Raw genomic sequence first — 23,707 nt, 5'->3', positions numbered from 1 at the left:
CTCCCCCACCACCCGGCAACGTGAGGCAGGAAATCTCGCGAGGTTTGAGGGCTCTGCGAGCTCTGGTCGCAGGCGATCAGTGGAGGTGTTCCTCGGGCCAGTGATGGGGCTGAGCTCCGCTGACCCCTGCAGCCGCCCCTCGACTGACAGTCCCTGCTGGGTTCTGCGTCTGCTGGCCGAAGAAGCTGAAGAGGCGAGAGGGATCTCTTCCCTTGGGTGCTTAGGTTCCTGCTAGCAGAGGCTTTGAGTCGTAACGCCACCACTGACGGCTGCGAGGGATTGAGACCAGAGTAAGTGGAAATAAATCGAGGGACAAGAGCGGGCGTAGGGAGTTGAAGTTTCCTTTCCCAGGGCCGCCGTCGTTCTTCGCATCTCTGGAACTACTGGCCGCCCTCCGATTCCCGGGGCTCCTTTCCCGCTTCTTGGAGCGGTACTTCCTTTTCCCGGGCCCCAGCTCCTCTTTCCGGGTCTTTCAGGTGCGGAAAGTTTCTTGAAGTCTGGTCCGAACCTTGTCTGGACGCATCTTCGTGTCTCTTTTTCTTCCTGCCTCAACCCACCTGGGAGCTTACCATGGAGAGGAGGGAAGAGGGACCCTATCGGTTTTCAGTTTTCAGCGTTGCAGCCTATTTCATGGATGGAACTATTCCCTCTTTCTTGAAACTGCCTTCCAGGGAATGCTGCTGTTCTCCTGCTTTTCTTCCGTATCCCATTTCTGATAATGGTACCAGTATCTATTCTCCTGTCCCAATGGAAACCTTTATCCTGGATTCTGCATTTCCACTCGCTCTGCTCTATATTATTCCTTCTTTCACCAGAATTATTGCAGTTGCCCGACCCCCCCCCCCAACACACACACACACACTGGTTTCTCCACCATCATCCCTCCATAGAGATATCATCCTAAAATGTTTATATCACTCCTTTCCTTAAACTTTTCCCCTAACTCTATGCCTAATGGAGTTCAGTCTTAATTGGTAAGCATGATATGCTTCAGGATCTTTAACTATCTGTTCCAGTTCATTTTATATTTTAGTTTCTTCTTGCTTTTCCTCCAAATACCTTAATATGCAACCAAACCAGAACTGGCTGCCCAAACTTGTCATGCACTTTCACAGCTCTGTGCCTTTGTGCTGTATCATCTGTCTAGAATGCTTACTCTTTCTCTCTACCCCACTCTTCACCCATCTAGACCCAATTCATAGATTCTTGTCTTCTCAGACTCCCCCAGTTGATATCAATAATTCCATTGGTGCTCCCAGAGCACTTGAAATGATTCTTCTGGAGTATCTATTAGGCTGTATAATTTGTTCATGTGTCTGTCTCTTGTGTCAATTTGAGATTAAGTCTGGAATCCTGGCTTGTTCATCTTTGTAACAAAAGCTAGTCCAGTGTTTAGGGGATAGCAAGCATTATTTGTATATACATAATAGGCATCATTTGTATATACATTTGTAAATATGTATACATATTTATAATGCAGTAGTTCTAAATATTCATAATAGGAGTCCTTAGTGCTTTTAAAAAATCACAGAATTTTAGAGCCAGAAGGAACATTGTATGTTAGCTAAAGTCCCCTGACCTGTTTTGAAAATGAGAAACTCTGTACCCCAACACAAGTAATTGTATTTTTAGTATTTGTTAATTGAGATTATGCATAATGGGAAAAAACTGCTTTTAAATCATTTTATATTTTATTATACTAGTATCTGTCTGTATTTGAAAAATAGAGAAATATTTATATATGTGAGAAAAATATTTTAGACTAAAGATCATATTTGGTGTGTGTACATCCATGTAACTCTTCCAATGGCTCCTTGGCCCATAGATTATAAATAACTGGTTTAGATTAGGTTAGTTCCTTGACCTGTCATACCTGTTTGAATCTATAAGTATAGGCAACTTATATTTAGCTACAATTCTAAGGTAAAAAAAAAAAAAAAAAGTTCTCCTGTGTCCTTTTAAATTCTATCTTTCCAACTTTAAAAATTTAGCTTCTTCATAAAGCTCCAAACATGTTGTTCCCATCATTTTCAAAGATTGTGCAAATTTTCTGCGCTCTCAAATACAATAATATATTGTCTGTATAAGATGTTTAATTACATATGTAATTTACATACATTCTTGATTTCTTTAGATTAAAAGTTTCTAAGAAAGCCATAACTATGCCTTTTTATTTTTCTGTTTCCTTATGTATCTTTAAAAAAATTTTTTTTTAATTTATTTATCTGAGAGAGAGAGAGGTAAAGAAGCAGACTCCCCAATGAGCAGGGAGCCCAATGTGGGGCTCCATCCCAGGACCCCAGGATCACAAACTAAGCCAAAAGCAAACACTTAACTGACAGAGCCACCCAGGCGCCCCTCAATATGTATCTGTTAATATCATCTACTAATTAATATTTGCAGTACCTGCCTAAACAGTCCAATAAAATTTTTTAACTAAACGTGGTTGTTAATATTTAAAGACAAATCTGTGGTGTATCAGTAGTCACCAGTCATAACCATCAGTCATAATTTCTGTGTATGTCCAGCTATGGGATAGTAGATTTGTGGTTAAAAGAGAAAGAAGAGTGACTTGAAATTCTTTACATTTTTCTTGACCAAAATGTAAAACTAAACAGCTGGCAGTTGCTGTCTTGAGTGGGTGGTGGTTTCTCTTTTATAAGCAGCAGAATGTTCTGAATCCTTTGCCAGGAGTCTGCCGATATCTTTGGGTGGCAAAGTGGGCGAGAATATGGCTAGTACAGGCAGGGGAAAACCTACTTTAGAAAAATTTCACCTATAATTTACCTACATATAGAAAACAATGTGAGTGCACCGTGACCAGTTATGACAAGCACTGTAAAAATAGGCAGATAAATGGAAAATACTCCCTTTTTTTACTGGAGTTTATTTTTAAATATTTAACAATCGTTAAAGAGTTTGGAAAGCAGTCTTCTTCCCACTCCACTTACTGGCCAAAAAGGGGAGAGAAAACAATGATTTTCAAAAAAGTTGGCAAAGTAAATGCATGTTATAAAATATTTTAAACTTTTCTGTTGTTTCACATACAGGAAATGAGCATGCAGATTCTTAGAAACTCTGTGTCACTATCTTTCTGAAGTGTTAACAGAATTATGCTTTCAATTACCTGATATTTAGAATTCCTTTTTCTAAATAGGTATATTTTTATAGTTATAAAGCAAATTTTAAATATAGTTTATTTTGACAGTATTTCATTATGCAATCTAGAGAAGATTTTTAAAAGTGGGTGTTAATTTTAACTTCAAAAAACCTGTCAGTAAACATTAATTGATTTTATAATTAACTGTGATGCCTATTTAAAGTGGATGGTAGGTTTTTATTAATTATAAAGGAAAATATTTGGAATTTGGTGGGTTTTTTTAATATTTTCTTCATTTACACCCCCTTTTATTTTCTGTTGCTGGCTTGATAAACAGTTTTTCTAATATTTTGGAAATCCCATTGGTGAAGCAGGTCAAGGAATTTGTTTTTTCACCCAGGGAGACAGATGGTTTTTACATAGCTACAGGTAAATGGTCCTGAGGATCCACGAAGGCTTCTAAGTATGGTGCTAGACTCAGGATCAGAAATTCTATTTCTGGTGCTAGCGTGGTTCCTTCCTTGCTGCATGTGCTGCCATTCAGCTCCTTACATTTGGGATCCCAGAGTCTATTTCCTTATTGATGAAATGGGAATAACACTTGTCCTGTTGACCAAAAGAATATAAGGTGGTATTCCTTGGGTTTAGAAATCTACCAACAATTTGAATTCATTAAAATTAATACCTAGCAGTTTGATCTAGAGTGCTCTGGAGGTCCATTTGGCTTTGTTGTTGTTGTTTTCCAATTATTTCTTAGAGGAAGAGAAGGGCAGAGGATGAAGGAGAGAAAGACTCTTAAGCAGGCTTCACCCCAGCCTGATGCAGGGCTCAATCTCATAACCCTGAGGTCATGACCTGAGCCAGAAATCAAGAGTTACCATCCAGGTGCCCTGGAGGGAAATCTGGAGTCCAGCACTTAACCAACTGAGCCACCCAGGTGCCCCAGAGGTCCATTTGGATTGAGTTAGGTTTAAGAGAAAGCTAAGAATAAGTAAACAATTTTGAAAGAGAAGAGGGTTACTTGCCATGCCAGATAGTAAGGGTGTATTTTACTACTATAACAGTTGAGGCAACATAGTATTGATGTGGAGATAGATAAAAAAGACCCAGAGGTAGAATAGAGTGCTCAAAAACATACCCATCTATTTATTGAGAAAACACGTGTGGCATTAAAATGAGTGGGGATATTCCAACCATAAGAAAGAAATAATGTGACATAATAGAGATGCCAATTATCATTACAATGGCAATCATATTATAATATATAAATACCAAATCAATATGTTGTACACCTTAAACTTACATAATGTTATATGTCAAATATATTTCAATAGGAAAAAATTCAGTTCTGGAAAAATGTACTATACAATAAATGAGACCAAGGCAACTAGTTGTCCCCATAAAACAAAGGAAATATAAGTAGATAGCTTCCTTTTACCATACATGCAAATAACAACCAGATGAATTAATGACAAAGGCAAAACCTTGGGGACAGGAAGTACATTATAGTTTTGTCTTTTTGGCAGTGCCAGGTAAATGGAAACAATATGTAACATTTTGAAACTATCTTCTTTCACTCAGCATTAATGCCCTTGAGATTCATCTATATTGTTGTCTGTATCAGTATCACATTCCATGTATTGCTGTACTACAGTTTGCTTTTCCACTCATTTCTCTACAGTAAATGCCCAAAGTAGTATTGCGAGGTCATAAAGACCATATCTAGCTCTAGATATTTAATTTGATAAGAAGCTGCCGAACCATTTTCTGAAATACCCATATCATTTTCCATTGTCACCAGCATTGTATGGCAGTTGCAGTCATACTGTATCCTTGCAGCACTTGAAATGTCGGTACTTCTTATTTTAGCCACCTTAATAGGGGTATAGTGGATCTCCTTGTTCTAACTGCATATCCCTAATAGCTAATGATGCTATTTTCATGTGCTTATTTGCCACCTTTATATCTTTTTAGTTAAGTGTTAAAGTCTTTTGCTCATTTTAAAAATTGGATGATTTTCTTAATGTTAGTTCTGAGAGTTTTTTATGTATTCTAGATAAAGTCCTTTGTGATATATGTGATATGCAAATTTTGCCTTCCAGTCTGTAGCTTGTCTTTTCAGATTGTCTTAAAATACCTTTCCCAGAGCAAAAGTTTCTGGGTTTTTTTTAAAAAGTTTCTAGTTTTGATGAAGTCTAGTTTGTTTTATTTATTTATTTATATATTTATTTATTTTGATGAATCAAGCTTCTGATATCCTGTCTAAAAAAATCTTTGCCTAATCACAGGTCACAAAGATTTTCTCCGCTTTTCATTTTACGTTTAGGTCTATGGTCTACTTCGAGTTAATTTTTATATAAAGTGTAAGAATTATGTTGGGGTTAATTTTTTGGCATATAGCCATTTGTTGACAAGACTTTCCTTTCCTGGGCATTTGGGTGGTTCAGATGGTTAAGTTTCTGCCTTGGGCTCAGCTCAGGTCATTATCTACAGGTCCTGGGATTGAGCCCTTAGTCGAGTCTGGTCCTGGCGCAGCGAGGAGTCTGCTTCTCACTTTCCCTCTACCTCTCTCTCTCATTCTCTGTCTCAAATGAATAAATAAAAAGTCTTTAAAGAAAAGAAAAGAAAAAGACCATCCTTTCCCCTGTGAAGTGTCTGTACATCTTTTTCAAAGGACCATGTTTCTTTAGACTTATTTCCGACCTCTATTCTCTTCTGTCTCTGTCAATACCATGCTGTCTTGATTGCTGTAACTTTATAGTAAGTCCTAAAATTTGGTGGTGTGATTTCTCCAACTTTGATTTCAAAATTCTTTTGGCTATCCTAGTCTCTTTGCATTTTCATAGAAATATTAGAATTAGCTCGTCAATTTCTACAGCAAGACCTGCTGTGATTTTGATTGGAAGTTGCATTAAGTCTGTAGATGAGTTATGGAAGATTGACATCCGTACTATGTTGAGTCTTCCAATTTATTAACACAGTGTGTCTCCATTTATTTAGACCCTCTTTGGTTTCCTTAATTAGCATTTTGTAGCTATCAGTGTGCATATCCTACATATGTTTTATTATCTTTATACCCCAAAATTTCATTTTTTGAATACAGTCTCACTTAAGTATGATGTTGACTATATTAAAGATGCTGTTTCTTATTTTGAGGCAATCCCCTTCTATTTCTAGAGAATTTTTATTACGAAAGGATGTCGTTGGGATCCCCCCCCAAAAGCACCAATTAGTATGATGAAGTAGGTTGTTGTTTTTTTTTTTTAATGATGGATTACATTGATTAATATTGAAATATAGAAACAGCCTTGAGTTCTAGGATAAACCCTACTTGGTCATTGTGTATTATTCTTTCTATATGTTGTTGAATTTGAGTTGCTAATATTTTCTTGAGGATATTTTACATTTTATGTTTATGAGAGATACTGCATTGTGGTTCTCTGTCTCTCTGGAATGTGTCTGGTTTTGGTTTTAGAATAATGCTGGTATCATTTTAGGAGTTTGGAAGTATTTTATTTTCTCGAAGAGGTTGTACAAGATTTGTATTATTTATTTTATGTTCAGTAGAATTTGCCATTGAAATCATCCAAATAGAGACGTTTTTGTGGAAGATCTTTAACTACAAATTTAATTTCTTTAATAGTTCTAGGACTATTATAGAATAGTTATAGGATATTAGTAGTTATAATTGCTATACCTGATGGTTATGGGACTATTAATAATTCTCTATTTCCTCTTTTGTGACTATGCAGTTTGTGGTTTTTAGAGAATTAATCCATTTCATCTAAATTATCCAATTCTGGGGTGCCTGGGTGGCTCAGTGGGTTAAAACCTCTGCCTTCAGCTTAGGTCATGATCCCAGAGTCCTGGGATTGAGCCCCGCATCAAGCTATCTGCTCGGTGGGGAGCCTGCTTCCCCCCTCTCTCTCTCTGCTTGCCTCTCTACCTACTTATGATCTCTGTCAAATAAATAAAATCTTTTTTAAAAAAAATAAATAAATTATCCAATTCATGTGTATGAAAATTACTATTGTATTCACTTATTCTTTTAATGAATTAGAAGTCTGAAGTGATAGCCCTTCTTTCATTCCTGACATTGGTTATTTTACATATTTTCTCTTTTTTATTTTTTTCCCCTTCAGTTTTGCTGAAGGTTTATCCACTTCATTTGCTTTTTCAAAGAATTAGCTTTTGGTTTCATTGGTTCTCTGTTGCTTTCCTGTTCTCAGTTTCATTGATTTCTGCTCTTTTATTATTTCCTTCTTTCTGTTTACTTTGGAGTTTATTTGCTTTTTTCCTGGTTTCATAAGCTTGAGGTTTAGGTAATTGATTGATTTGAAATCTTTTAAATTTTCTAATAAAAGAAATTAATGCTACAAATTTTCTTTAAAGTACTGCTATATATGCAAGACAGAATTGTGATACCTTGTATTTTCATGTTTATTTAGATGAAAATATTCTCTGATTTCCAAAAAGACTTCTTTTTTGACTTCTGGATTACTTTTGTGTTTTTTAATTTCCAGATGTTTGGAGATTTTCTTATCTCTTGGTTACCTATTTTAGTTTAACTTCATTATGGTCACAGGACATAATTTGTATGATTGCAATTCTTTTAAATTTGTTAAGGTTTGTTTTATTATCTAGGATAAGATATATCCTAGTGATGACCTATCTGCACTTAAAAATAATGTGTTTTGCTCTTGTTGATATTAATCCACCTCGTTGTTGGTTGTTCATGTCTTTTGTATCCTTGCTGATTTTCAGTGTGGAAGTTCTATCAATTATTGAGAAAAAAATTCTCTACATTGTAACCAATTCTTATTATCTGTCTTGTTATAGCTATCCTGGTGGGTGTGAAGCATCTCATTGTGGTTTTGATAGCTGATCATGTTGAGTATCTTTTCCTGTGCTTATTAACCCTCTAACTTTGGTTAGTGTTTGTAATTCCCCTTTTTTTCCTTGATCAATCTATCTAAAGGTTTATCAGCTTTGTTGATCTTTTCACCGAGCCAGTGCCTGGTTTCCTTGATCTTCTCCTTTTTTTTTTTTTTTTAAGCTTTTATTTCACTTATTTCTGATCTAATCTTTATTATTTCCTTCTGCTAGTTTCAGACTTTGCTCTTTTTCTAACTCTCTTAGGTGTAAAGTTAGGTTGTTTATTTGAGATTTTTCTTGTTTCTTAAGGTAGGCCTGTATAACTATAAATTTCCCTCCTAGAACTGCTTCTGCTTTTTCCCAAATATTTTGAGCCATTCTGTTTTCATTTTCATTTGTCTCCATGTATTTTTTTTTATTTCTTTGGTTTCTTGGTTGACACATTCATTAGTAGTATGTTGTTAACCTGTATGTATTTATGTTCTTTCCAGATTTTTTCTAGTTTCATTCGCTGTTGTGCTTGGAAAAGATGCATGGTATGATTTCAGTCCTTTCAGATTTATTGAGATTTGTTTTACCACTTGACATGTGATCTGTACTGGAGAATGTTGCATGTGCACTTGAAATGAATGTGTATTCTGCTGTTTTGAGATCCAGTGTTATGTATATTTATTAGGTTCATCCGGTCTAATATGTTGTGCAAAGCTTTTGTTTCCTTGTAGACTTTCTGTCTAGATGATCTATCCACTGACATAAATGTGGTGGTAAAGTCCCCTACTATTACTGTATTACTGTTCATTTCTCCCTTTATGTCTGTTAATAATTGCTTTATGTATTTGGGGGCCGATATATTGGATGCATAGTTAATCTACATTTGTTATATCCTCTTGATGGAGTGATCCTTTTATTGTTATGAAATTCTTGCTTTTCTTTGTTTCTTGCTACAGTCCGTGCTTTAAAATCTGTTTTGTCTGGGGTGCCTGCTTAGCTCAGTTGGTAGAGCATGAGACTCTTGATCTTGGGGTTGTAAATTTAAGCTTCATGTTTAGAGATTACTTAAAAATCTTTTTAAAAAACTAATAAAAAGTCTATTTTGTCTGATAAAAGTATTGCCAACCTGGCTTTTTTCTTTTTTTTTTTTTTTTCCATATGCATGGTATATGTTTTCCCAGCCTTTTCAGTCTATACAAGCCTTTAAGTCTGAAGTAAGTCTCTTATAGGCAGTATTTAAATGGGTCTTGCTTTTTTTTTTTTAACCTTTGAGTTACCTTGTGTTTTTTGGGTTTTTTTTTTTTTTAAGATTTTATTTATCCATTGGACACACAGTAGTAGTAGACACAAGTAGGCAGAGAGGCGTGCAGAGAGAGAGGAAGGGAAGCAGGCTCCCCGCTGAGCAGAGAGCCTGACGTGGTGCTTGATCCCAGGACCCTGGGATCATGACCTGAGCCGAAGGCTTTAACCCACTGAGCCACCCAGGCGCCCCTACCTTGTGTTTTTTATTGGAGCAGTTTATTTATATTTAAAGTAGTTACTGATAGGTATTTGCGTTATTGCCATTTTGTTGTTTCCTAGTTATTTTTATAGTTCTTCTCTATTTCTTTCTTCATCTCTTGCTCTTATCCCTTGTGGTTTGATGGCTTTCTTTACTGTTAGACTTGGATTCTTTTCTTCTTTTGTGTATGTGTGTGTGTGTGTAGGTTTTGATTTGTGGTTACCATTAGGTTCATATATAATAACTTAAATGTACAGCAGTCTATATTATTTAGTTTATGGTTGCTTAAGTTTAAACACATTCTAAAAGCACTAAATTGGTACTTCCCCCTCCACATTTTATGTATATGATGTCATATTTTACATCTTTTTATTTTGTGTATCCCCAAATTTTTGTAGACATAATTGATTTTATTATTGTTGTGTTTTAACCTCCATACTTGCTTTATAAGTGATTTATCTACTACCTTTATTATAGTTTTGTTTTTACCTGTGAATTTTTTTTCCTAAGGGCCTTTTCTTTCCATTCAGAGAATTCACTTTAGCATACCTTGTAAGGCTAGTTTAGTGGTGATGAATTCCTTGAACTTTTTTCGTCTGGGAAACTATCTTTCTTTCTAGTCTCAGTGATAACTTTGCTAGTTTCTCCTTTCAGCATTTTGAATATATCATGCCACTCTCTTCTGGGCTGCAAAGTTTCTGCTGAAAAATCAGCTGATAGCCTTCTAGGGTTTCTTTTGTATATAATTGCTTTCTTTTCTCTTGCTGCTTTTAAAATTCTCTATCATTACTTTAAGCCATTTTAATCATTACGTGTCTTCGTGTACACCTCCTTGAGCTAATCTTGTTGGGGCTTCTCAGTGCTTCCTGGATCTAGATGTCTTTTTCCTTCTCCAGATTAAGGAAGTGTTCAGCTATTAGTTCTTCAAATAGGTTTTCTGTCCCTTTTTTTTCCTTCCTTTTGGGATCTCTATATTGCAGAGGTTATTATGCTCAATAGTGTCACTGGGTTCCCTTAATGTAATCTCATTTTTAATTCTTTCTTCTTTTTGATGTTCAGCTTGGTTGTTTTCCATTACCCTGTCTTCCAGATCGCTGAACCCATTCTTCTGCCTCCTCTAATCCTCTGTTGATTTCCTCTAGTGTGTTTTTTGTTTCCATTATTGAATTCTTTATTTCTTGCTGGTTCTGTTTTATATTTTCTCTTTGTTGAAGTTCTCATAAGTTCATTCAGTTTTTTCTCAAGTTCAGTTAGTATCTTCATGACCTTATGCAGAAGAGTTAGGTAGTGCCCTGTAGCACAATGTCCCCTGGTCACCAGGTTCAGGTATTCCAGCAGTGTCCCCTGTGTGGGCTATATGTGCCCTCCTGTTGTGGCTGAGCCATGTTTGCCTTCAGCCCAGTTGATGTTTACCTGCTTTGCCTACTGTGGAGACACTGGACAGTATTTAGTCCCTCAGTTGTTGGGGAGCCTGTGTGAGATTGTGATTGGCTGAGAGGTGGGCAGGGTCAGCAGTTGGGCCTGCTGTCTGCAATTAGCCTCTCTGTTGGTACATCGAAAGAAAGGGCTTTCTCCCTACAGAGCCCACAGAGGCTTTTGTTGAGGGCCAGAACTGGCAGTCAGAGTAGATATCTACAGTCTGCCTCTCGCTGAAGCTGCAGGCATGCCATATGGCAGAGCATTCTTTCTGTACAGTCTGCTGAAAGACTTGGCTCCTGGAACTGTGGGCAAGCTAGTTTATAGGATTAGGTGCCTCTTCCTCAAGGAAGGAGTTTCTTTGGAATGGCATCATTCCCTGCCAGAGCTGCCTGCAAGATGTGGAGGAGCAGGAACCTCTTTGAAGGGATGCCTACCAAGGTGGGTGGGGTGGAACAGGAAGGTGGCAGAGGAATGTGGGGGCAGGGCATGTAGTGTTAGCAAGTATTAGTGCTATTTCCTGCAGGTGTCCAGCTATCCAGACTAGGAGAGGGGAAGAGAAATGGCTCCCACCATCACTTTTCTTTTAGGGAAATCTCCTGAAGATCTTTGCTCCTCCAGCATATGTTCTGAGACTAGGAAATAAATCTCCTTCACATATACCCCACGCGCTTTTCAAACTGCTGCTTCTGTGCCTGAATTATTTGTTAAGCTGGCTCTTCAAGAGCAAGGACTCAGTTTCCTATTGCCTCCTACCTCTTTTGTTAAGCCCACTGATTTTTAAAGTCCCCAGAAGTACGCCCCACTGTTTAAGAATTTCAGAAGTTAAGCCCCATTAGTTTCCATAGCCAGATGTTAAGGGGATTTGTCTTCTGAAGGCCCCAGGGCCTGAGGTGCTTGGAGTGTCTGAGGTGGGGTCTGATACTCTAGATTCTCCATGCTTATGGTATCTGTCCCATTTGTGGTTTGTCTCACCAGGGGTTTGGTTCCCAATGAGTCTCTACCTCTCCTACCTTTTCTAATAGAGCCTCATCTCTGCCATTAACTGTGAAGGTGTGTTCTGCCAGTCTTCAGGTCATTTTTACAGTTAGTTGTACAGATGTGACTATTTTCTTGGTATGTTTGTGGGACAGGGTAAGCTGAAGATCTTCCTACTCTACCATCTTAGTCCCTCTCTGGGTCCTGTTTAATTAATTCATTCTGATAATATATCTTAGAGTTAGTGTGTTTAGAACATTTACATTTAGTGTAATAATATGTTTGGATTTAGGTCCAACATCTTGTAATTTGTTCCTTCAATATTTTGATCCTTTATTTCCTCCTTTTCATTCTTTTGTGTTATTGAACACTTTTTATTTTAATTCATCTATTGTGGTTTTGGCTATTATCTCTGTACAGGTTCTTTAGGAGTTTGTCTAGGAATTATGTATTTATGTATGTGTGTGTGTGTATACTTATATGTATGTACATATATATATATATATATATATATATATACTTATATAAAATTGTTTTACTTACAGTTGACATATAAAAGTTTCAGGTGACAAGTTAAAATCTTATCACTGTATAGATACATTTATCCTTCTACCTTTATGTCATAGTTATATATTATGTATATGTAAACTGAAAATTCTGTCAGACAGCAATTACAGTTATTTTCAAATATCAGACATTTTAAAGCATTCAAGAATAGTTTATATTTGCCTCTTTGTGTTACTCTTCTTTTATTCCTAATGCTCTAAGTTTCCTTCTGATACCATTTTGCTTCTCTCTGAAGAAATTCCTTTAGAGCAAATCTGTTAGAAATGAATTCTTTTTCTTCTTCTGGGAGTGATTTTTATTTCACCTTCATATATAAAGGATATTTTTGCTGGATATAGAATTCTGGGATGACATTTCTGTTCTTTCTGCATTTTAACTGTTCTACTTTCAATTTCATTCTAGGGTGACAGTTCTGTTCTTTCTGCATTTTAACTGTTCCACTTTCAATTTCAGTCAGTTTGGCTTCTAGCTACCCTTCAGATTGTTTGTTCTTCATAAGTGTTGTTTGTCTCTGTTTTAAGAATTTTTCTTTGTATTTAGTTTTCAGAAATTTGGTAATGTTGTATGTGAGTTAGACCTTGGGTTTATCCTGTTTGAGGACTAGGAATGATGAAGACAGAAGATTTCCGAGGAAGAAACCGTGTTGCATAATTTAAATTCATAAATATAACTGTGCCAGTTAAATACATTTCCATAGTACTTGATTGAGAAGTTAGAATGTTTTTGGTGGGAAATACAAACTATAGTAGTATTTTAATTATTGCAATTATTATGGCTTTTCAGTGGAGGACTTTTTCAACCTGTCCATAACATAAACATACTAGTATATTAAAGAAAGTTACATATTCCTAGAGCATAGAGGGACAGCTCTATAAAATCCACTAGGAGATGTTAAAAAAATCCTTTAGGAATCGTTCTAGTCCTCACTTCATCTTTTAAATTTTTCCAGATTATTTACAAATAAAGCATGCACTGGCCATATCCCCTGCTGTCCAAAAAATTTTCCCATCAGTTTTCCTAATATTGTGGCCAGTTTTTTTTCCTACTGGAATGAAATGTTTTCTGGAGTTTCTAGTGTCCATTTGAGGTTTCATCTGGTGCTATCAAGTTACCATTCTGATTGTGGCAGCTCTTATCCTCAGGATTTTACAACTTGATCATCCCATGTTTCTTTTTGGAATTTATCAGGCCAGATTTGTGTGTCTGTGATGGAATCTTTGAACTTCTCCATAGATTGATGATTTTACTGTTATATATGAGGCCCTCGCATAGGGCACCTGGGTAGCTTAGTTGTTAAGCGTCTGCCTTCAGCTCAGGTTATGATCCCAGGGTCCTGGGATCGAGCCCCATTCTGGGTTCCCTGCTCAATGGGTAGCCTTCTTCTCCCTCTTCTATCCCTCTCCCCCGCTTGTGTTCCATCTCTCGCTCTTTCTTTGTCAAATAAATAAATAAAATTTTTTTAAAAAATCTGTTTATAGTATAAGGCAGTTCCATTATTATATTATATATACTAAAACATAGCATCCTAGCTTGTATGGTATTTTTTTTTTATTGTGTGTCTCTGCTACTTTAGGTTGTATCAAGCCATTAAATAGTTATTGTATTCATTGTTTATTAAGGGATATCTGAGGAACTTTTTTTTTTTTGCAGTATTTCAAAGAAGTGAATTATCCCAAAAATGATCCAGCTCTTAGTATATAAATTTGCTTTTTTTTTTTTTTTTTTTAAAGCAAGTTGTTCTATCTTAGACAACCACAGTTAACTTACTGGATCAGTTTGGATTCCAGTAACAAAATTAGTTTTATCAGAGTGACTGCAGTTATTGTTACTTTTTGTGCTTACTGTGAAACCTATTAACAAGCAGTAATGTCAAGATTTATCCCTAGAGGATGAATTTTGTTTGTGGGTTGGACAGTTCTTGATTTACGGAATGGAAACACAATCATGAGATTTTGTTCAGTAGGTTGGTTGTTGGAGTAAGAGTGTCACTAATGGATGGTAATATGAAAAGCAGAAAGTAACAATATTTCATGATTATTCAACTAGTAGAAAATGTAGAGTGGTTTCCTTTAGCAATAGGGCTTTGCAACATTGCAACATTAGGTTTAAAGACCCTAGGGTAAGTTCGGAAGATGCTTTAACCAATTTAGTTGAAGTCTGTGATTTCTCTGAGGGAAAAAAAGATATCTTAGCTACTCAATTAAGGCATAGGATTTAATAAGCAGTGGCTCTTTGGTGTCATGTTATGAAGTTAATATCCCCAGAACACAGCATAACTTTTTCATATTTTAAAAAGAAAATCAGGATTACCTAAGAAGAATCCATCTAGATTCAGGGCTCTCTTCCAAATTAATCTGTCAGTCTCTGGATTCTTTTGCCTAGAGGAATCTAGGAGCTAATTTTTTTTTTCCTTCTACCCTCTTTTTTACGGGTGGGGGATGAAGGAGACCGAATTATGCATAATGCTTACCGAATTATGCACAGTATAGTTCTTTAATGTCTATATCACCTATAATCTAATCATATGTAGGAGCCTTATTGTATTCTATTTGGAAACAGATCCTGTGTATTATATTTGTAGATGTTTTGTTACAGAGCATAAAGAAGTATTCTTCAGGTAGTGGTCCCAATAATATTATTTACAGGCTGGGACCAGAGATTGTTAGAGGTTCTTAGTAGTTGAGTTGTTCTCTTAAGCCAAGATAAACTTTATGTCTTTAAAGTCTTCTACAGTTTTCTCTAGACTTTCAAAATTTTAAAATTATTTTCTTTCATTATTTGTTACAGCCAGTTATCTTTACTGTAAGACAAATGTATCTTTATTTTTATTTATTTACTCATTTCAAGTCAATTTGCCCCCACTTCCCCCTCCCAGTTTTGGTTTTTTTGTTTTTGTTTTTGTTTCTTTTTGGTGAGGGGGCATCAAATAACTTCAAAATTTTACTCTGAAGGATCTGGTGTGTCATACTAGTGGGGTTAATGGGGAGATATGGTGGCCCCATATGAGTAAGAAATCTGTATTATTATCCATCTATAATTTTAGGTATATCTCCTTGGAAGTTAAGAGAAAGGACAGGGCATTGTTGGAATCCAGTGTCTTCCTTGGAGCAGCATCTTAGACAGGTATTGGATAGTTGTCCTTTTGTGTTTTAGCCAGTATGGGACAGCTGTAACTTTAATGACCCCTTTGCTTATGGTTTTTTCAAGTACCTTTTTCTAAATCTCTCAAATCTTAGAAGACAGGTCTTTTGGCTGTTTTATCTGGAGAGCCAGAATTATATTAATTTCTAGCTTGTTTAATTTTTAAAACTCTCTGGTAATGTCATATATTGAGTATTTTCTAAGTTGGCAGCTATATATTTTAACTTATTCTAATTAAATCCTCTTATTCAGGTTTGAACTAGTATAGTAGAATCTAACAATCTTACATTTTGTAACAAATTTCTGTCTTCCTAAAGCTGGTGAAATCCTTAATTATAGCCTTTGGCTTGGATCCATCACAGAGTTTTAATTTAACATCTGTAGACTTGGCTTTTGGCCTAGTAATTTTACTTCAGTAAAATAATTTACTAGTAATTTGACTTTACTTTTTGAGAAAGCTCTGAAGAAAGGATGGCTCATATAGAAGGTAAGATAAAACTTAGTATAAAGAGAAAAATTCAAAGATAGTAAGATTCAGAAGGTTAAAGTCTTTGAGAGAGATTATTTTAAATTTACAATTTTATTTTGAGGTCTCTGAATACTAAGTGAAGAAAGAAGCTAACTATTTCGTGTTTCATATTTTGCCTCCTAATTTTTTGAGCTTCTCTTAAAAATATTATTTATTGATTTTAATGTATTGAAAATTTCCCATAATGGCTGATATTCTAAGTCATATTTTTTTAACCGTTTACTAAGGAAGCGCAAGAGTGAGGATTATAGTAGTTCATACAAGAAGTAGTTCCTCCAAAAGAAGGACACTTTGACACAGCATGACACATACAGACCACCATGGGTGGTCAGTAAGTATGTATTGTGAATAGTGTCTCAGGTCACCTGACCAAGCAGAGGCTAGGAAAGATCTCATAGTTAGCAACTCACAAACATGGACCTCAGAGTACGAACTAATAAAGTAATCTTTTTGACAAATAACAAGATAAGGGAGTGCTCTCATGAAGAGCACAATTTCTGTATAATATAAAATATATTCACTTGGTTTGTACTTTTTCCCCCACCATAAATTCAGGGAGCTCTAAATATGCTCTGATTATGTCTGCAAATCATTTATATATGCTCTAATTTTTTTAGTATTATAAATTCACTTTCCAGCTTGGGCCATCCCAGCAGAAGCAAAACCACAAGTGTTCTTATGTGTTTTTCTGTGCAGTGAATAATCCTGTAACAAATGTAATTTAAGCATATCTATGTTAACATGAAACTAAAATAGTAAGATGATATGCTGGCTTCGTTTTGAATCTTGATTTTAATTTTACAGGTTTTCCTTTAGAAATGAGTTGCACAATCGAGAAGGCACTAGCTGATGCCAAAGCTCTTGTTGAAAGATTGAGAGATCATGACGATGCAGCAGAATCTCTGATTGAGCAAACCACAGCTCTCAATAAGCGAGTAGAAGCGATGAAGCAGGTTTGATTTTTCTTTCTTGTTGATTCCATTTTGAAAAAAGCAGTCAGACATTTATGCATTGCTTGAATCATAAACTTCTGCTTAATTAATATTTGTTATTTTCTTAATGTTCTATAAAACTTAAAAGTAGCCCAAAACTTTGGGGCACCTGGGTGGCTCAGTGGGTTAAGCCTCTGCCTTTGGCTCAGGTCATGATCCCAGGGTCCTGGGATTGAGCCTCGCATCAGGTTCTCTGCTCAGGCGGGAGCCTGCTTCCCCCTCTCTCTCTCGCTGCCTGCCTTTCTGCCTGCTTGTGATCTCTGTCTGTCAAATTAATAAATTAAAAAATCTTTTTTAAAAAAATTAAAAAATAAAGTACCCTGACTTGTAGATTACCCTATAATTTTTTCAATGTCCAAGTTATATATATATATACGTTTGTATATTCTAAAAGCTGCATATTTGATTATTTGCTTTTTGGACAGAGATATATTTGGTTTATACATTATGCAGTTGTTGAATTTGTACTTCCTACCTTCATTTTCACTTACTGCTACCAATTAAGAAATGAAAAGGACTTCACTTCACTTCTTATTATCCTTATAATCCATAGAATATATGTAAGAACTTTCTTAAATAACTTGTATATAAGAACTTTCCAGTGATCCATGGAGTTTAGCTACCATTTTAAAAGCCTCCTTCTGATAAAAATTTTCAACTCAAAGAGAATTATATAATTTCTTGTATTTTGATGGTAATGAGTTGAGGGAAATGTATATTCATAGACTTTCTTTTGAAACTCATCCATTTTGTAAAAAGAAGCCATCCTGGGATACTGCTACTAGAAATAATGGAGCAAGTTTACTTGTTTTGTTGCCCTAAACAGATTACATATCTCCCTAACTGTCCAGCTTGACTTATGTATTCCAAGGAACATATATCTGAATTGAGTTGTAAAAACAAAGGAATATAATAGTTAAAGAACCAGGAATGTTATAATGAATAAATAAATTACTGAGCAGCACACCAAAATGCCTTGAAAATGAAGTAGAACAATATTAAAGTTAGACTCACATTTATTTATCATTTTAATTATTTTGCACATGTTCTTTTACTATTGTTAATGAGATATAAACATAAAATTAACCCTTTTGAAGGGCATAGTTCATTGGATTTTAGTATGTTCACAGGTTGTGTAACCATACTCACTAATTCTGGTACAGTGTCATTACCCCAAAAGGCTCGCCTCCATTAACGGATGTTCCCTAGCTCTCCCTTCCCTCAGCCCCTGGCACTAATCTATCTCTGTGGATTTGTCTCTTTTGGACATTTCATATAAATGGAATCACAGGATGTGGCTTTTTTTTGTAACTGGTTTTTTAATGTTTTTGAGGTTCATCCGTGTTGCAGCATGTTATAAGTTTTTTATCCCTCTTTATTGCTGAAATATTCCATCATAAGGACATAGTGCATTGTGTCTATCCATCAGTTGATGGACATTTGGATTGTTTCTGTTGGGGGGCTATTATAAATAATACTCCTATGAATATTAGTGTATAAGTTCCTGTGTAGACATATATTTTCGGTTATCTTGGGTATATACCTGGGGGGTAGAATGAATGGGTCATATAATAGCTCTGTGTTTAACTTTTTGAAGATCTGCTTGACTTTTCCAAACAGCTACACCATTTTATATTCCACTGAACAGTACAATTACTCCACATTCTGCCCGACACTTGGTATTTGACTTTTTGATTAAGATCATCCTAGTAGGGCACCTGAGTGGCTCAGTCGGTTAAGCCACCCGCCTTTGGCTCAGGTCATGATGCCAGAGTCCTACAATCGAGCCCCGCATCGGGCTCTCTGCTCAGCAGGGAGCCTGCTTCTCCCTCTCTGTCTCCCACTCCCCCTGCTTGTCTATTCCCTCTCTCGCTGTGTCTCTCTCTGTCAAATAAATAAATAAAATCTTTAAAAAAAAAAATCATCCTAGTAGTTGTGAAGTGGTATCTTACTGTTCTATTGAATTGCATTTCCCTAATGACTAGTAATATTAAACATCTTTTTATATGTTTATTGGCCATTTGTAGACTTTCTCTAAAGAAATGTCTTGTCAGATCCCTTACCCACTTTTTTCCAGCTCTATTGAGATAGAATTAACATATAACATTGTGTAAGCTTAAGGTGTACAAGATAATTTGATACACATGTATATTGCAAGATGAGTACCACAATAAAGTTAGTTAACACCTGTGTCACCTCACATAATTACCGTGTGTGATGAAAACATTTAAAATCTACTCTTACTGATTTCTGAGTGTATAATACAGTATTGTTAACTAAAGTCACCATGCTGTACATTAGATTCCCCAAAACTTACTCGTCTTGTTTGCCTACTTTTTAATGTTATTATTATTAAATTAGAATTATTATTTTTATTGTTACTGAGAGTTGTAAGAATTCTTTATATATTCTGGATATTAGACCCTTATCAGATATGTATCTGAGATATATACTTTCAAATATTTTCTCTCCACATGTTCTTTTCTGATCTTTTCATTAGTATCAGGAAGAAATTCAAGAACTTAATGAAGTTGCAAGGCATCGGCCACGGTCCACATTAGTTATGGGAATCCAGCAAGAAAACAGACAAATTAGAGAACTGCAACAAGAGAACAAAGGTAAGATACATAATCTTAAAAAACAAAGGAGTTTGACAACTAAAGTTGAGAACCAAGAATGCTATAATGAATTATGTTGCTAAGGGGCTTATCAGAATGCTTTGAGAATAAAGGAGTGGGCTTTAAAGTTAGATTCACATTTATTTTTATAAAATAATTTTTCATTTCTTTTGCATAAGTTATTTTATTACTGTTATTGAGATGTTTCACATACCATAAAATATACCCTTTTGAAGGGCACAGTTCATTGGATTTTAGTTAAAATTGAATTTAGTTAAAATTAAAAGAGCTGTAGGGGGTGCCTGGGTGGCTCAGTGGGTTAAAGCCTCTGCTTTTGGCTCAGGTCATGATCCCAGGGTTCTGGGATCCAGCCCCACATCGGGCTCTCTGCTCTGCCGGGATCCTGCTTCCCCCTCTCTCTCTGCCTCCCTCTCTGCCTACTTGTGATCTCTGTCTGTCAAATAAATAAAATCTTTTAAAAAAAAAAAATTAAAAGAGCTGTAATATACAACTGGACTCTTAACTTGGGACCAATTCATATTTTCAAAAATGGGGAAATGGCCAACTAAATTTTCTTTTTGGTATTCTCATTTGTGATCCATATGCCCCAACCATAATGTATTCGTCATTATCCTTTACTACATATGAATGTCTACCTTGTGTGGAGTCATCTTAGATTCTTAGCCTCAATATCCAGTTTATGCCATTGTTATTACCTATGAAATAACTCCCTTTCCTTCTCTTCTCTACTTCAGTCCCTTGCTTTGGTGTTCAAAGTCTCTTGCTTGATCTGTCCTAATTGGCCTCTGTGATTTGAATCTCTTTTCCCCCTTCAGTCTTTCTACAACACAGGCATCAGATTCATTTTTCAAAGATATATCTGGTTGTTATTTTTCTGCTTTAGAACCTTCATTGTAAACTTATTTCCTTATCCAGAGCTTTCTTTTTTTTTTTTTTTTTTTAAAGATTTTATTTATTTATTTGTCAGAGAGAGAGTGAGCGAGAGCGAGCATAGGCAGACAGAGTGGAAGGCAGAGTTAGAGGGAGAAGCAGGCTCCCTGCGGAGCAAAGAGCCCAATGTGGGACTCGATCCCAGGACGCTGGGATCATGACCTGAGCCGAAGGCAGCTGCTTAACCAACTGAGCCACCCAGGCGTCCCTATCCAGAGCTTTCAACATCAACTCGAGGCCTCTACTCTGTCTTCTTCCCATACCTCTTTTCTCCATGAGACCTTTGTTCTTGCTGCCCCGCACTAGTTCCTGAACACAAAACCCACTTTCATGCCTCCCTGCATAGCATGCCCTTCCCTTTTTTATCTTTAGAAATCCAAGTTCATCTCAATAATATGAAACTCACCAGTTTCTGCTCACAGACTTTGTTTATATATATTTGGGTAGAGCTCTACTCTGTACTTTACACGTTGTATTATAATTATTTATGTATTTGCTTTCTCCTCTAGACTCTGAGCTCCATGGTCTTTTGTGTATTCCTAATATAGAGCATTATCTGATACTTGATTATTATTCAGTAAATATTTGTTGAAATGATTCTTTAAAACTAAGCTTTAAATGGTCATTTAAAAAAACTAACAAGGGACCCCCATTTGGTGTGCTTGCTTTATGGCAAGATTTTTACACATTTTCTTTTCAAAACACCCTCTTTGTAAGTTGCTTTTTTGGTAAATACAGTGGAGAGGAGACTATTGTGTACATCTTTAACTCAGGTTTGAGTAAAATATACTCTTGTTCTTGTGATTCTGATAGAATTACGTACATCCCTGGAAGAACATCAGTCTGCCTTGGAACTTATAATGAGCAAGTATCGAGAGCAAATGTTTAGACTGCTAATGGCCAGCAAAAAAGATGATCCGGGTATAATAACGAAGTTAAAAGAACAACACTCCAAGGTAATCCATTTTATAAGTATAATTTGAAATGAAAAAGAAGCATAAATGGTTAACTTGTGTTGAGATTTTTTTTAAATCACAGGTATATAACATACCGAATATTTCATCTTTCTGATATTTTCTGCTTTTCCTCATTTTTGTCACTTCTTGTTACATATTTTGTTTGATTTACTCTCTTAGCTCATATTGTTCCCAGTAGCTCTAACATATTTTCAAAAATAAACTTTATTTGGAAAGTAAAGGTAAGTATATTAAAAAATATTTTTATAAGCTTATCTGCTTTTAAGAAATAGTTCTTCTAATTTGTGTATTGACATTTGTTGCAAAAACAAAAATTGAAATGCCGAAAAACGTTTTCAGAAATCTGAAGCCAGCTAAAGGTAGATCTGTTTTTCTTAAGAGTGTTTTCTGAATGAGGCTAATTAATCCAGACTGTAAATTATACTGATCATGATGGAAAAACCATGGTGGGGGTGGTGCAAGGAGGAAAAGAGCCAACATATTAAGATTTGACCCCACCCCTACTCCCCAATCACATATCACTTAACACCATTTTTAGAGATAGAGCTAAACTGGTTAGAAATTGGTTTTTTCCTCCTCTGTTCATTTCAGTTATTGACATCCCTGTGTCTCTTTCCTTTGTGTATGTCCCTTTGTTTATTAGCAACTGCTATGAAGACAAGTAGAATAATTCTTTCCTATTTACATTTTAAGCTGAATTTTAACTGCTGCTGTGAATAAAAATATTAGAATATTGTGATTTCTAGTTATACCTGTATTGCATAATGATGAGCTAACTATTATTAGTTAAAACTAACATTATATAAGAAATATTGTTTTAAGACATGCATTTATCTTTCTCAATAACTGAAACACATTTTAGAATCCTTAAATTAATTCTCCCATATTGGTGCTTGTAGGTATTTTTAAATTATAAATTATTCTATTAAAATTAATACCTAGTAAATAGATCTTTGTGTGACAAGTTTTCCTATTAAGAGAATTAGTAATAGATACTCTTGTGTCAATTTTATAATAAATTAATAAATATGGGTTTAATGTTATCTAATTAAACTATTCATCTTCTAACCAGAAGGAACAATCTTGGATGTTTAAGTGGCAATCTTTTGAATATAAATTTATCTATCTTTAATGAGATCATTATAAAAACAAAAATTTAAATGTATAACTTGAGTGTTTCTTTTAAAGGTACAAAGATGAATTGACTGAAATTGTTGGTAAAATAAATATAATCATGAGAAATTGCAAAAGGCCCTTATGTTTAAAACCTAAGAAATTTGTTAAGATCTAAAGAGATTGCTCTACCAAAGAATGTTTAGCATGAGATACTGCAGGTTGGTAGTTCCATCTGGTAGCAGCTATTCCAAAAGTAAATATTTTCTAGAACACATTAGATTTTACCATTCACTAGTGCAGTGTTATTAATTAGGAAAGTTAAACATTTCTTAAGATAACTGTAGACCATCTTTTATTATGTAGATTGAATTCATCTGAGTGCTGATCCTTCCATAAAATGACTGTTCAGTGACTTGTATGTTAATTCCAACTAATACATATTAATGTTTGTGATTTTGATTTTTCCCAAAAAGGAGACACTTCATCTCAATTAAACAAACACTTATTAACACTTGTCCTGGCTTAGTTATTATAATAAGATGAGTAAATAATAAGTTCCATCACTCTGCCATAAGAGCTTAGAGTATAAAGGGAAATACAAACAGAATATATAAGGTAGGATGTGATGAATCCTAAAATAGAGATATGATTTAATACGGGAGTACTAATGGAGCAAGATAAGTTCTCATGAAGATAATATGGGAAGGTGTCAAGAAGACAGATTCATCCAAGTCTAGCCTTGAATTAATTATTGGGGTGGAAGGGTCAACAAACAGAAGTGGGTGAGCAGAGAAACTTGTATGATAGAGGTGCAGAAATATTCCAAGATGTGTTTAGGTGTTGATACTCTGATGAGCCTAAACACAAATTTTATAATGCATTTAGGGGTAATAAGCGGAGTTACACATAACAGCATTTTGGCATAAGAGATCATTTTAAGACCAACTGTAGTACA

The 23,707-nt window shown here is 35.4% G+C and overlaps 1 protein-coding gene across 5 annotated transcripts in view; it reads left to right on the top strand.

Moving 5' to 3' along the window:
• The first annotated feature begins 9 nt into the window (after positions 1 to 9).
• The window catches only part of FGFR1OP2 (FGFR1 oncogene partner 2), a 30,617-nt gene continuing 6,919 nt past the window's right edge, over positions 10 to 23,707 (top strand). For 3 of the 5 annotated variants that reach the window (XR_014313727.1, XM_082738564.1, XM_082738562.1), the window contains exons 1-4: positions 154 to 290; positions 16,903 to 17,051; positions 19,591 to 19,708; positions 21,473 to 21,615. Coding sequence is in view for 4 of the 5 variants with exons in the window: in XM_082738564.1 (XP_082594690.1) it covers positions 16,917 to 17,051; positions 19,591 to 19,708; positions 21,473 to 21,615 (396 nt within the window). In the remaining variant the exon portion in view is untranslated. Of the gene's footprint in view, positions 291 to 15,471; positions 15,552 to 16,902; positions 17,052 to 19,590; positions 19,709 to 21,472; positions 21,616 to 23,707 lie in introns of all 5 variants that reach the window. The other 2 variants (XM_082738565.1, XM_082738563.1) reach the window with 2 other exon arrangements.

This window comes from Mustela nivalis (genome assembly GCF_964662115.1).
Source record: "Mustela nivalis genome assembly, chromosome: 7".
In the NCBI taxonomy this organism is placed as follows: Eukaryota; Metazoa; Chordata; class Mammalia; order Carnivora; family Mustelidae; genus Mustela; species Mustela nivalis.
This window is presented reverse-complemented; position numbering and strand designations above follow the sequence as displayed.